We start from the raw sequence: 12,104 nt of genomic DNA, 5'->3' as shown, positions 1-12,104 counted from the left end.
CATCAACCCTTACCTCGCGGTATACACGAGTCCTCAATTAAATATTATGAGCAACAACACGTCAAGGCTGTCAGTATTAAGGGCATGGCGCCTGCGTGAGTCGGTACTCAATCGGAGTCGGAAGCAGATCTGCTTGCTCCCATATAGTGAGAGCTCGCGCGTGTTTGCAGGAAGGAGAAAATGTACTGCAGCTCGTGTCCGGCTTACCTGATCTCTAAACACCCCGACATGTCTCCGACTATCTCTAATTAGACCTTCTTATTCCACACGTTGCATGTTCAAGTTGGAAACCATCGGTTTGTGTCCCAGGATAGTGAGCGGAAACCGGAGCTTCGAGACTCCTATGATTTTCAGGGCATCGAGTAATGATTCACCTAATAAATAAATTCGTCGGATCTACTAGATACCCACAGTAAGTTCGAAGAGAGTCAAGCAACCACTTCCACTACGTCTTTCTTGATTATATCAGCCAAGTGTGTGGCGACTTCAACCGATATACCGCAACGCTTCGTGAGGCGAGAGACAAGATCCTTCTTTCTCACACTCAAATGTAGCTCTTTCAGCTTACGCATCAACGGCATGAACAGTTTGTCCCCTCCTATCCATACTTGCTTTTGATCATCAGCAGTGTGCTCCTTGACAAGGTTGCGGATCGTAACGCGCGATTCTTCGTAGAGGCGTGGGTATTTGAGTCTCTGTTTATCAGCGGCAGTGAGGCACGCATGACCAGCGACATGGATATTGCTTCGACGGAGGGTGCCATGGTTTCTATCCCACCAGTCCTCCATGGTTCGTTCTTCTTCAAGGTGCGTGATTGCAAGAACGATTGGAACCTTCTTCTCGCAGAGGAACTCGTGAAAGAGTCGGTAATTCATTTGAAGTGTGGCAGTAACTCGGCCGGCGCGAATGCAGAAGAGAAGCAGATCAATGCCGCCTTGTCTATCCAATTCCTTGATGAGCCGATAGGCGTTCTCGACAGACTCGAGATACTCTTGGATTCCGAGCTGCGGTTCCTCGAGTCCAATGGTATCGAAGACCTTATAAGACTCGCCGCCGAAGCCGACGGTGTACTCTTTCGAGTGCAGCGTACAGCGTTGCGCGTCAGGAGATGTGCGCGCTATCTCCTGTCCAGCCATGAGATTGACGAGCGAGCTTTTGCCTACCCCCGTCTCACCAAAGAGTACGATATTTTTATGCTTGTTGCTACTTATCAATATTAGACAACTACGGTACGAAGAGCATATGAAGACTACGTGCCTCGCAGTTATCGTAGAAGGGATAGGGTATTCTTTAATTCCAAGATGCAGTTCCTCGAGTCGAATGGGATCGAACGCTTTGGAAGCCTCGTCATCCAAGGCAACGGTCTCTGTACACTGTGGCGTATGGCATCGCATGTTAGGAGATGTGGTTTCTCCCTCATCTCCCGTCATGAGGTTGGCGAGTGAGGCATTGCTTGCCACCGTCTCCCTGGTGAGTACGATATCTTTCTGCTTGTTTCTACTCATGAATGTCGGCAAAACACAGCACGAGGAGCACATTCTGAAAAGTACTCACATTCCAGTTATTTTAGGATGTACCTGCCGGATAGTGCTACGTAGCGTTTCGCCGACATCTAACAATGCAGTTTGAACCCCTTTCGACAAGCGACACTGCTCGATGAGTTGACAAATGGCGTGGTATGACTGCTCGTGGCGCCGCCTGAGCCTATCTCCGTCACCTTCGTTGATGGTCACCGTGGTGACACATGCGTGGCCAGCAAAGGTCATCCCGAGGTTTGAGATGGATTGCTCGTTATCCTTCCACCATTCCTCCATTTCTGGTTCTTGGTCTTCTAAACCTGTAACGACAAGGACGATTGGAACTCTCTCCTTCACTTGAGAGCGGATTAAGTTGTAGTTGCGACAGAGTACCCTCCTCACTCTCACACCCCGCACACAGTACATGAGGAGATGAACGTCTCTTCGCTTAAGACTTTGAAGGAGCGTCTTCAGAACTCTTCGAGCTTCCTTGTCAGGGACTGCTCCTTCTGAGCCCTCATTAAGGCCTGCAATCTAGTTCAGAAACAGTCACCAAGAGCGGCGAACTGCACTTACCGACCGTATCAAATAGTTTTACCTTCAAGATCTTGTTCTGAATCGAGACGTCGTATACATTTGTTTCAGTTGTACATCCCATAGCGTCGCAGGACGTCGGTGCCGTTTGCGTCCTAGTCACCAAATTGATCAAAGAGCTTTTACCGACGCCTGTTTCTCCAAAAATGACAACATTGCATGTTTCTGTGTGATGCGAGGCTGCATTCTGATTTGGGGCTTGGAACTGGCTTCGGGTTAACTTGATGCTGAAGAAAGGTAATACAACACTTACAGTGGGTAGTCCTCCACCAGCAGACGACGACATTGGAAAGATAACTCCAGACAAGAAGCAGCGAAAGGCACGTCTTGACTTGTGCGTTCGATGTTTTTGAGTGTCGTCGGTTCGCCCTGATGCTATCCAGATTCGTTAGAACAAATGTCAGTACATCCAGGCGCCAGATGTGAAAATAGACCAGCACGCATGGGTTCAACATGTTCCTACATGTGGGGCGTAACGACCATGCTGCGTATGCGTTGGGAGACTTCTTTTCCAGCATTATTCTGCGTTTCGAATGAGATCATTTCAAGCGGTGCTAGGCCATCAGGAAGAGACGTGATGCCAGTGCCAATAGTACCAAACAATGAGTGTAAACGTTTTATAATGGTAGAAGGGGATTCATGCCCTTTGCCCGCGGAAACAGCTCACTGAATGCAAGGACAAAACAACTCTGCGTTGTCTGTGACGCCCGACATTCTCCTACAATGAACCTGTAATGACCTACAAGAATTTCAGCACTTGGAAGAGATGAAAACCGAATCTAGGCACCAATTATGATCGGATCGGCCCCTAAGTTCGCGCGGAAGTCGCCTTTCAAATGCGAAAGTCTCAACATTAACTTGTGAGACCATCATACAGTACTAAGGAAATATAAATATAGATGTCGGCTTGTGCGTATCATAAGTGTGGCGTATCTGCAAATACAAAGCCTATGTAATCGAATGAACATAAGTCATCGAAAAGGGCCAGTCGAGCTACAGATGCGTACGTCTTGCTTGATCATATCAGCCAAGTGTGTTGCGACTTCAAGAGATATACCGCAACGCTTCGTGATGCGAGAGACAAGATCCGTCCTTCTCACACGCGGGCTCCCCAGAAGTAGCTCTTTCAGCTTACGCATCAACGATATGAAGAGGCTGGCCCCTCCTATCCGTGCTTGCTTTTGATTGTCAGAGGTGTGCTCCTTAACAAGGTTGCGGATTATGACGCGCGATTCTTCATAAAGGTGTTGATATTTGCCATCCCTATCAGCAGCGATGATGCACGCATGACCAGCAGCGTGGATCATATTTTGATGGAAGGTGCTCTGCTGTCGCTTCCACCAATCCTCCATTGTTTGCTCCCGCTCAAGGTGCGTGATCACAAGGACAATGGGGACCTTCTTCTCGCAGAGGAACTCGTGAAAGAGTCGGTAATTGCTCTGAAGTGTAGCAGTAACTCTGCCGGCGCGAATGCAGAAGAGAAGCAGATCAATGCCGCCTTGTCTATCCAACTCCTTGACGAGCCGATAGGCATTCTCGATAGACTCGAGGTACTGTTTGATTCCCAGCTGCGGTTCCTCGAGTCCAATAGTATCAAAGACCTTGTAAGACTCGCCGCCGAAGCCGATGATGTGCTCTGTCCAGTGCAGCGTACAGCGTTGCGCGTCAGGAGATGTGCGCGCTATCTCCTTTCCCGCCATGAGATTGACGAGCGAGCTTTTGCCTACCCCTGTCTCACCAAAGAGTACGATGATTTTATGCTTGGTCCTACCTATCAATATTGGCAAAATACGGGAGCGAAAAGCATCTGAAAACTACGTACCTTCCACCTATTTTTGGAGTGCTATGAAGCGTTTGGCCAACATCTGATGGTGCAGTTTGAGCCCTTTTCGAGCGACAGTGCTCGATGAGTTGGCAGACAGCGTAGTATGACTGGTCGTGGCGTTGCTTGAGCCTATCCTCTGCATCTTCGTCGATAGGGAGCGTGGTGACACATGCGTGACCAGTAAAGGTCATCCCGAGGTCTGACATGAATTCCTCGTTATTCTTCCACCAGTCGTCCATTTCTGGTTGTTGGTCTTCCAGACCCGTAACGACAAGGACAATCGGAATTCTCTCCCTAACTTGGGAGTGGATTAACTTGTAGTTGCGGTGGAGTGCCCTTCTCTCTCTCGCCCCCCGCACACAGTACATGATGAGATGAACGTCACCTCGCTCCATAAGACTTCGAAGGAGCTTCTTCAAAATTCTTCGAGCTTCCTCAGCGGGGACTACTCCTTCAGAGTCCTCATCAAGACCTGTAATCTAGTTCAGTAACACTCACCGAGAGAGCAGCAAAATGCACTGACCGACCGTATCGAAAAGCTTTACTTTCAAGACCTTGTTCTGAATCAAGACGTCCGACTCGTACACATTGGTTTTAGTAGTACATCCCATAGCGTCGCAGGATGTTTGCGCACTTTGCGTCTTAGTGACTAAATTGATCAAGGAGCTTTTACCAGCGCCTGTTTCTCCAAAAATGACAACATTGCATGTTTCTGTGTGATGTGAAGCTAGACTCTGATTCAACCGACTTCGGGTTAACTTTATGCTGAGGAGGGACCAAACACCACTTACAGCAGATAGTCCTCCACCAGCAGACGACGTTTGAAACATGACTCAACTCCAGACAAGCTATTGGCGCGTCTTGACTTGCGCGTTAGGTGTTTTTAAGCGTCCTTCATGTATTAGAGTACATGTGACACGGTGCGTCGAGGCACCAAATGTGAAATTCGATCACGACGCATGCATTCAGCATGCATGTTCCATACGTGGGTCCTGGGAGAACAACATTTGATGGTGCAACAACCATGCTGCGTATGCGTTGGGCCCTTCGTACATGCTCGCTGCAGCTGGCCAGCTGCAGCGGTGAGGATTCGGCTGTACTCTAGCCTGCCAGGATATGAATACCAGGGGGATGGTGGAGATTAAGTCGACCACAAGGCGACCATGCTGCAGTTCGATTGCGAAGCGCCAATTTTCGCTCTTGAAAAAGCGGTGCCAAAGTTGTGCCGCGGCCAGCCTATCTATATCAGGAACCAGAGACCCTGCTTCGTTTGTGCGCTCCTCTTTGGTTCCTCTACCAATTTTCCGTCAGATATTGATAACCCCTACATGCAGCAACACTGGGTATAATGGTCTTATAAACGTGGAAGGGGATTTGTGCCCTTCGCCCGCGGAAACAGTACACATGTCTTTACTGAACGCAGGGACAAAAACTTCAACCATATGTAGTTGCAACTCTGCGCGCCGCCGTCGGATTATGAAGATGCTCAAGAAATCCTTTAAACAGGTGCTTACCAATCGAATCCTCGAGTTGCGCCCTCAACACGAGTTTGCCTCGCGTTGATTCATCGGATGTTCGAGAATCTGGCGGATGCCGTTTTTCAATGCCATGCGACCGATGGGGTTGCGTCTGAAGGATGGGCACAAGAAACGTGGTCTACTGCAAGGTCTTCGTTCGTTCGTCTTTATAAGAACTGCATCATTAGGTGTCGGCCAAACGCTACATAGCACTATCCGGACCACCCTTCCTAAATGACTGCAAGGTACGTGGTCTTCAAATGCTGTTTGCGCCGTATTGTTCTAATATTGATAAGTGGGAAGAAGCAGAAAACTATCGTGCTCTTTGGAGAGACGGGAGCAGGCAAAAGCTCGCTCGTTAACCTCATGGCGGGAAAGGAGGTAGCACACACATCTCCTGACATGCAACGCTGTACGATGAGGTGGACAGAGTATACCATCAGCTTCGACGGCGACTCGTATAAAGTTTTCGATACCATCGGACTCGAGGAACCGCAACTGGGAATCAAAGAATACCTCGAGTCTGTCGAGAACGCTTATAAACTCGTCAAGGAATTGGATAAACAAGGCGGCATTGATCTGCTTCTCTTCTGCGTTCGCGCCGGCAGAGTCACAGCCACGCTTCAGAGCAATTACCGGCTCTTTAACGAATTCCTTTGCGAGAAGAAGGTGCCCATCGTTCTTACGATCACGAACCTCGAGAGAGAGCAGGTGATGGAGGACTGGTGGGTGAGAAACCAGAGCACCTTCAACAAATATCAGATCCAGGTCGCCGGTCATGCGTGCATCACCGCCGCTAATAGACTGGACGGCAGACACAGAGACCTTTATGAAGAATCACGCGTCACAGTCCGCACCCTTGTCAAGAAATTTACTGCTGAGGGGCAGAAGCAAGCATGGACAGGAGGAGAAAACCTGTTCGTCTCGTTGATGCGTAGGCTGAAGGAGTTGCTTTCAGGGAGTTCGCGTCTGAAAAGGAAGGATCTTGTCCCTCATCTCACGAAGCGTTGCGGTATCTCTCGAGAGGTCGCAAAGCAGTTGGCTGATATGATCAAACAAGAGTAGTAGTTACTTGACTTCCCTTTTTCGATAACTTATGCTCGTCCGATTGTAGACTTTGTCCTTGCCGATAATACTTACGTTACACATATGGGTCGATACTACATACTCGCGAGCATCTGTATTTCAGTACGACTGTCTCATAAGCTCTCATAGGCAACGCTAATGCAATAGCGCAGGCTGAGCGCTGAACTCGAGGATCTGCATCATGGTAGACAAACTTCAATTTGACGGAAATTACTGGATACTGTGCCACGATATACCAGAATATAGATCTCGGAAAGCATCCGCGCCTGTCGTGAGTAAACGCTATATTTGCCTGATGAATAGACCGCTGAATTACTATACTTTTCCCCACCCGTGTCTCGATCGTGGTTGAATCAGTACAACCTGGTTTCCATCTCATATAGCATGCTCACCTCAAGTGGTCCAACGAGAATCGCGAATTCGTTGACATGGCATCTCCGCCGTACGGTGGATGCCTCCAGCGAATCAGAGCCTATCAATACGCAATCTTTGGGCGGGAGGCTGATCTACAACGCTCTCTACGACAGCGTAGTGACAAAATTTGGCGACACTGGATGAGGAATATTGTCGACCGGTGCGTCGATTCTTCATAGACCTTCAGCTTGTCGTCTCAAATGGTTGCAGTGTATTTTTCACCGACCACGAACCTTTGTCTCATTCGCGTCGCACGAGATCATCATCGATTTGGGGTGCAGTTACGGTTCTCACTAGCATCCACGATGTCAGGGTCATCCCTCGTGTTGTTGCGTGGTGCTCCGCCGTCGTTCTTTAACACGAATGCTGAAATTGCAACATGTAGGCACTATCAAACACGCTCAGCTCCCAGCAATTGCGCACAACCCAGACATTTTTGCACGGTTTTGCAGTAAAGGCAAAAGTTCCGGTAAGCCTGGTGCATGCGGGCCTTCGCGGCTTGCTAAATTTCTGCATCTTGATGTGCAACACTCTATCAAGACACTTCGCCCGAAGTACTCGTGAGATCGAGTGGTAATGTTGATAATGTACTTTGGACCTGCATCTGTGATTGTTAGCCTCGTTCCCTGCTTTGCTGCACAAAACCGGATTAGTTTCAGGAGTCGGCATGAGTTCTATACGTTCGAGTATTGAGAAGTAATAATTACTTGCGTTGCAATTGCTGACTCGACCGATGTCTCAAGCACATTACCCAATGAGACACTTGTCGCAATTTAGATTCAGAATTCTGACTCCCTCTCCTATTTCGAACCTTCGGAATAGTGAGCATATTTCTCGTAATTTGTAAACTTAAAAGTCTGCCACAGGCAAGGATTATATCCACAGCATTGTGACCACGTTTCAGGTGAAGTCTTACCGACATATCGATATGCTGTGTCGGAGAACAGCGCGGGCAAGAACTTCCTGGTCAACATCGTTTGCAAGGATTTGCAGGTGTGCCGCATCTATGACACAGACTGTCTGAACGAGCCGAGATGGACTCCTTTTCTAATGGGTATAGAGATGGTATAGCGCCGCCCTCGTCAGAAAAATATCGGAGCAGGATCCCAGATGGAACCACTGGAGCATAGGCGGGATTCGACGGGCTCGGGATGCATGTTACAAGTAGTACGCATGTATCATTGCGACTCCTGGTTTCCGTATGATATATTAAGCGAAATACGAGGTCTCCAAGGTACTTCTCCACTCCGTCAGCCACGCGACCTATAAAAATGAGATCATGGGCTAGGTCACGCATGTTAAGTTACTCGAGAACTGAGGGGATTCACGACAGGTACGAATCTTAATGTTGGTCGGTCAACCTGAAATTGCAAAATAAGGCAATTCAGAAAGGATTGTAAGGGGAATTGAAGGGACAGCGGCATTTGCGTTTTGCAAATTTCATTCACTCACCTGCAACACAACAATACATTAGTTCGAGAATCGCCTCGGGCGATGTATTCGTATATATACGCAACCTTCATAGTCCCAAATTTCGAAGCAAGTCGTTAAGCATGACAAATGTTCTGTAAATTCAAACCCTTGTGCAAATACATGTAGATCACATGACTTTTCGTGACATTTGCATTCCAACGGCTAAACTCACTCAAATTCAGAATTAATTATGTAATGTATTATGTTGCCTGCACGTCATCAAAGGATCGTTTGCTCTTGCTCCTATTCACCTCGCTGCGAACGAAATTCATCATGTCCGTCTCCCCCAACCTTCATCTCAATTGCTTGTTGTTCGGCTGAGGCCGTAACGGTATTGTAGAGGTCTACATTCAAAGAACAAGCACTATCATTCATCTCAAACGAACAATCCAAGCGGAGTATCCTGCAATCCACGATGTAGACCCCAACAACCTACAACTCTGGAGAGTTTCCCTGCCTTTTAGCGACACATTTGAGCACAATATTAGACATCTAGCACTTGACTCCGTACCACCTCTAACAGTTTGGGATAAATTGTACAAGATTTTCATTCATCTTCCCAAGGAAGATCACCTACATATTGTTATCAAACAGCGAGATGCCGGTGAGTTGTCTATCAGTATTGAAACTCTCCCTCCATGCTAACTATTGATTAGTTCCGGTGGCACCAGACGTTCCAATTGTTAGTCAACAATGGGTGTACCTCGAGAAGCCTCAGAATCTCTGTCGTCTGCAGCAATGCCATCCGCGATTTCTAAAGCTCAAGATCAGGATGAGCCTGAGTTTCTATGCTCTCGTCCTCGCAAAGCAGAGGATCCGGTCCCAGTCACTCTTCTTCACCCTATCTTTGCCGAGTTCGTGGATGATTGTCGAGACTTGAAACCGACTCACCACGGTTATCGCTTTGTTCGGGAACTTTCAGAGAAGATGTGCATTTTCCCTCCGGACGAGAATGCCCGTATGGATGAATTCAGAACACAGCTCGCTTATTTCTATCCGAGTATAACCCTCTATGCTGCTGCAGTTGGTGCAAAATCATATAGGACAGATGGTCATTTGATAATTGGTGGCAAGTTTGTGGCAGTGATAGCAGAAGGGAAGAAAGAGATCGGAGGCGGTGGTGCTGAACCGTTTGTGGAAGCCATGTGGTGTCAGCGCCAGCTCATAAAAATCCTGAACAATACAGAATTTGACATCGCAGAGCATCGATCTGTCTTCCCATGTTTTCACATCATTGTATTTGGTAAGTTGATGTGTTATTCCTACAGTACATTATCGACCAGAACTAGGCGCTTGCATTGGTATTGTGGGCTCTGTTTTTACTCGAAAGGTTCAGTGCGATATCCTAGGGCCAATCATTCCATTATTTTGGCATTCAACAAACGACTCTATGCAATCCACGGCAGCTCGTATGTTCGCCGCTTTAAATCTTGCCATCACCAAACTCACAAAACTGTACTCTGCCTGGATTCCACTTCTTACACACCAAAATTTGCCTCTTGATTGTCCGTATCCACAGGACTACGACAATGGCACTCAATACTTCTTATATTATCACAGTCAGCCCCTCCGACATCGCCGTATCTTCTTTGGGGAAACTTCCGTCAGTGAGAAGATTTGTATCAAATATGTCAAATGGTACTCACCCGAGGCTCACCAGTTCTGTGCCGAGGAGGGACATGCCCCAAGACTCATTGCATATGAGTCTTTACCTGGTGGATGGAATATGGTGGTGATGAATGTCCTTCCGATTCATAATGATCCATCCTCGTGATCAACCAGTGCATACCAACAGTTCAGTCAGATACCTGCTGCTGAACGCGGACCGCTGGAAAAGGCGGTCACTGATTTCATCCATCAGTTTCACAAGAAGGACTTCGTTCACGGCGACCTCTGTGACACTAACTTCTTCCTACTAGATGACAACTTCATGCTTCTTGACTTTGACTGGTCAGGTGGGATTGGCAAGACCCATTATCCTATGCACGTCAATTGCAAGGACATCCATCGTTCTTTGGATGTGCATGACGGGAACGAGATTAAGGTGGCGCATGACTTGGAGATGCTGTGCTATATGTTTCATCCCGAGGAGGTTGCTACGGGGGCTCCCCTTGGTTTGCAGTTGCTCGAGGAGGATGAGATGAACATGGGCTAGAGCAAAGGACGCTTACATAAGCACTAGGACTCTTGTTTGGAGACACTTGAACTACATGTAAAATTAAATAAAAGAAATCGAGGAGGGAGGGAGGGAGGGGAGAATACATACCTATTTGTAGTATACAGTATCCTACGTGTAAAGATATGAAACTGAATGTCTCAAAATCAGTGGTCATCTTAATGAGTTTAACGAAGGAGGTTTAGCTTCATTATGAGGTGACTGGGGTCATCGAATGGCAGTTTGAACGGCAATTGCTCATCAGTAGAGTCATGACACCCGGCAAATTCTGACCATCTTACTCCTTACCACTGCTATGTAGATGATGTCATCCATTCGCAAGCAAGTTGTGGTACTCTATGCAGAGACGAAGTTGCAGAAAACTATCGACTTACCAGGTAATTCGACTGTTGTCAAAGCTAAGGAGGAAGGGATGGTGGCAATCAAGGATCACTTGAATAAACTTCCTGGTGTGCCGCCTGTCTCCCTAGACCCTGACTGCACCGATTTTTACCCAGGTACGTCATTATTACCCACGTATTTCCGATGGATACATATTCTGATCCTACTTGATCAGCTCCAAAGGACAATACTACCATCATAGGCAGTCTGACAAGTAATCTGATGATGGTCGTGTACCCGGAGCCTCCTAAGGGACAGCGCCTCACACCCTCGCCCTTTGTCAATGCTCTTCAATCCGCCATTCATAAAGTAAACGACCTCAAGGCTCAGAAGTCTAATGTCAAACCAGGTGTGTTTTTCGTGGCCTTTAAGTTCATAACTGTCAGACTAATGTATTCTCAGCTGACAATGACATGCTTCATTGAATTGAGGCAATAGAGGAAAATTTTGGGCGTGACATAGCTCAGTTGAAGCAGGACAATGCTCAGCTGAGGCAGGAAAATGCTGAGCTGAGGCAGGAAAATGCTGAGCTGAGGCAGGAAACTGCTGAGCTGAGGCGGGAAACTGCTGAGTTGAAGCACAACATCAAAGAGCTGTGTGATCAATTGGATGAAACTACCAGAGCTGTCTTGGGTGTTCGTCCCGTGTTTTTGTTGTTGTTATTGCTTTTCACACCCATGTTTGGGCGTTACAGGATAAAGTGGCGGTCGATAAGATCCGTTGGCGGGTACTCCTTGACATGGGTCGCGATCAGCTGGCCGTCATATGCAGGCACAAGGACTGGAAAGAGTGGAAAGAGTCAAAGGCCACGTCAACTGCAGGAGATGATTTCGCCATTAGAACCGCGATGATGACCGAAGCGGAGATGATGCTTCAAGATTCCACTGACTCGTCAGAATATTGGAAGGCTGTCGGGCAGGATCCTTCGACTCTTGGATTGCTCATTCATCCTAACAACATCAGGAATCAGGCAGATATTGCAGAGCATTCTTCAACAGAGAAGGCTATTGCGGAGAGCGTTCTGGCTCTGGCCACTCTGGGCGACAGGACGCATATGATTGCCATATTCTGTGCAATTTACGACAGCGAACCATGATAAGTCTTTGTGTAACAATTTCTAG

The 12,104-nt window shown here is 47.6% G+C and overlaps 6 protein-coding genes across 6 annotated transcripts; 4 read left to right on the top strand and 2 right to left on the bottom strand.

Annotated features, from left to right (window-relative positions):
* Nucleotides 1–317: 317 nt before the first annotated feature.
* EDB91DRAFT_145803 (P-loop containing nucleoside triphosphate hydrolase protein) lies at nt 318–1,861 on the bottom strand. Its single transcript, XM_041326229.1, has 2 exons — nt 1,251–1,861; nt 318–1,196 (listed from the first exon to the last, which is right to left on the bottom strand). The coding sequence occupies exons 1-2, from the start codon at nt 1,536–1,538 to the stop codon at nt 429–431; spliced, it is 1,056 nt and encodes a 351-aa protein (XP_041179309.1). The 5' UTR covers nt 1,539–1,861; the 3' UTR covers nt 318–428.
* Nucleotides 1,862–3,082: 1,221 nt separating this feature from the next.
* Nucleotides 3,083–4,766, bottom strand: EDB91DRAFT_1246212 (P-loop containing nucleoside triphosphate hydrolase protein; the record flags this gene model as incomplete). The annotated part of the gene is made up of 4 exons (XM_041322631.1): nt 3,083–3,878; nt 3,934–4,408; nt 4,460–4,670; nt 4,728–4,766. 4 exons carry the CDS (start codon nt 4,764–4,766, stop codon nt 3,083–3,085), a joined length of 1,521 nt encoding a protein of 506 aa, XP_041179308.1.
* An 827-nt stretch (nt 4,767–5,593) lies between these two features.
* Nucleotides 5,594–6,700, top strand: EDB91DRAFT_145734 (P-loop containing nucleoside triphosphate hydrolase protein). Its single transcript, XM_041326227.1, has 2 exons — nt 5,594–5,698; nt 5,750–6,700. The coding sequence occupies exons 1-2, from the start codon at nt 5,688–5,690 to the stop codon at nt 6,516–6,518; spliced, it is 780 nt and encodes a 259-aa protein (XP_041179307.1). The 5' UTR covers nt 5,594–5,687; the 3' UTR covers nt 6,519–6,700.
* On the top strand, nt 6,701–7,693 carry EDB91DRAFT_145735 (uncharacterized protein). Its single transcript, XM_041326228.1, has 4 exons — nt 6,701–6,810; nt 6,897–7,113; nt 7,164–7,281; nt 7,339–7,693. The coding sequence occupies exons 2-4, from the start codon at nt 6,968–6,970 to the stop codon at nt 7,528–7,530; spliced, it is 456 nt and encodes a 151-aa protein (XP_041179306.1). The 5' UTR covers nt 6,701–6,810; nt 6,897–6,967; the 3' UTR covers nt 7,531–7,693.
* A 1,299-nt stretch (nt 7,694–8,992) lies between these two features.
* EDB91DRAFT_1335297 (uncharacterized protein) lies at nt 8,993–10,581 on the top strand (the record flags this gene model as incomplete). Its single annotated transcript, XM_041325484.1, has 5 exons — nt 8,993–9,030; nt 9,083–9,669; nt 9,695–9,756; nt 9,946–10,158; nt 10,222–10,581. The coding sequence occupies exons 2-5, from the start codon at nt 9,120–9,122 to the stop codon at nt 10,579–10,581; spliced, it is 1,185 nt and encodes a 394-aa protein (XP_041179305.1). The 5' UTR covers nt 8,993–9,030; nt 9,083–9,119.
* Nucleotides 10,582–10,906: 325 nt separating this feature from the next.
* EDB91DRAFT_1246209 (uncharacterized protein) lies at nt 10,907–12,079 on the top strand (the record flags this gene model as incomplete). The annotated part of the gene is made up of 4 exons (XM_041322630.1): nt 10,907–11,099; nt 11,159–11,332; nt 11,422–11,618; nt 11,678–12,079. The coding sequence occupies 4 exons, from the start codon at nt 10,907–10,909 to the stop codon at nt 12,077–12,079; spliced, it is 966 nt and encodes a 321-aa protein (XP_041179304.1).
* Between the last annotated feature and the right edge of the window lie 25 nt (nt 12,080–12,104).

Source organism: Suillus paluster (assembly GCF_016628075.1).
Source record: "Suillus paluster strain FC165 chromosome Unknown EDB91scaffold_14, whole genome shotgun sequence".
Classification (NCBI taxonomy): Eukaryota; Fungi; Basidiomycota; class Agaricomycetes; order Boletales; family Suillaceae; genus Suillus; species Suillus paluster.
Note: the sequence above shows the minus strand (reverse complement) of the source record. Positions and strands in the feature narration are given on the sequence as shown.

Excerpts from the sequence above, each read along its gene's own strand:
- EDB91DRAFT_145803 (XM_041326229.1), bottom strand. The coding sequence starts at position 1,538 with ATGTGCTCCTCGTGCTGTGTTTTGCCGACATTCATGAGTAGAAACAAG. Across the intron at positions 1,197-1,250 it reads CGATAACTGCGAGGCACGTA|CATAAAAATATCGTACTCTT; the intron begins GTCTTCATATGC and ends AGTAGCAACAAG.
- EDB91DRAFT_145735 (XM_041326228.1), top strand. The coding sequence starts at position 6,968 with ATGGCATCTCCGCCGTACGGTGGATGCCTCCAGCGAATCAGAGCCTAT. Across the intron at positions 7,114-7,163 it reads ATGAGGAATATTGTCGACCG|TGTATTTTTCACCGACCACG; the intron begins GTGCGTCGATTC and ends AAATGGTTGCAG. Across the intron at positions 7,282-7,338 it reads TCAGGGTCATCCCTCGTGTT|GCACTATCAAACACGCTCAG; the intron begins GTTGCGTGGTGC and ends TGCAACATGTAG.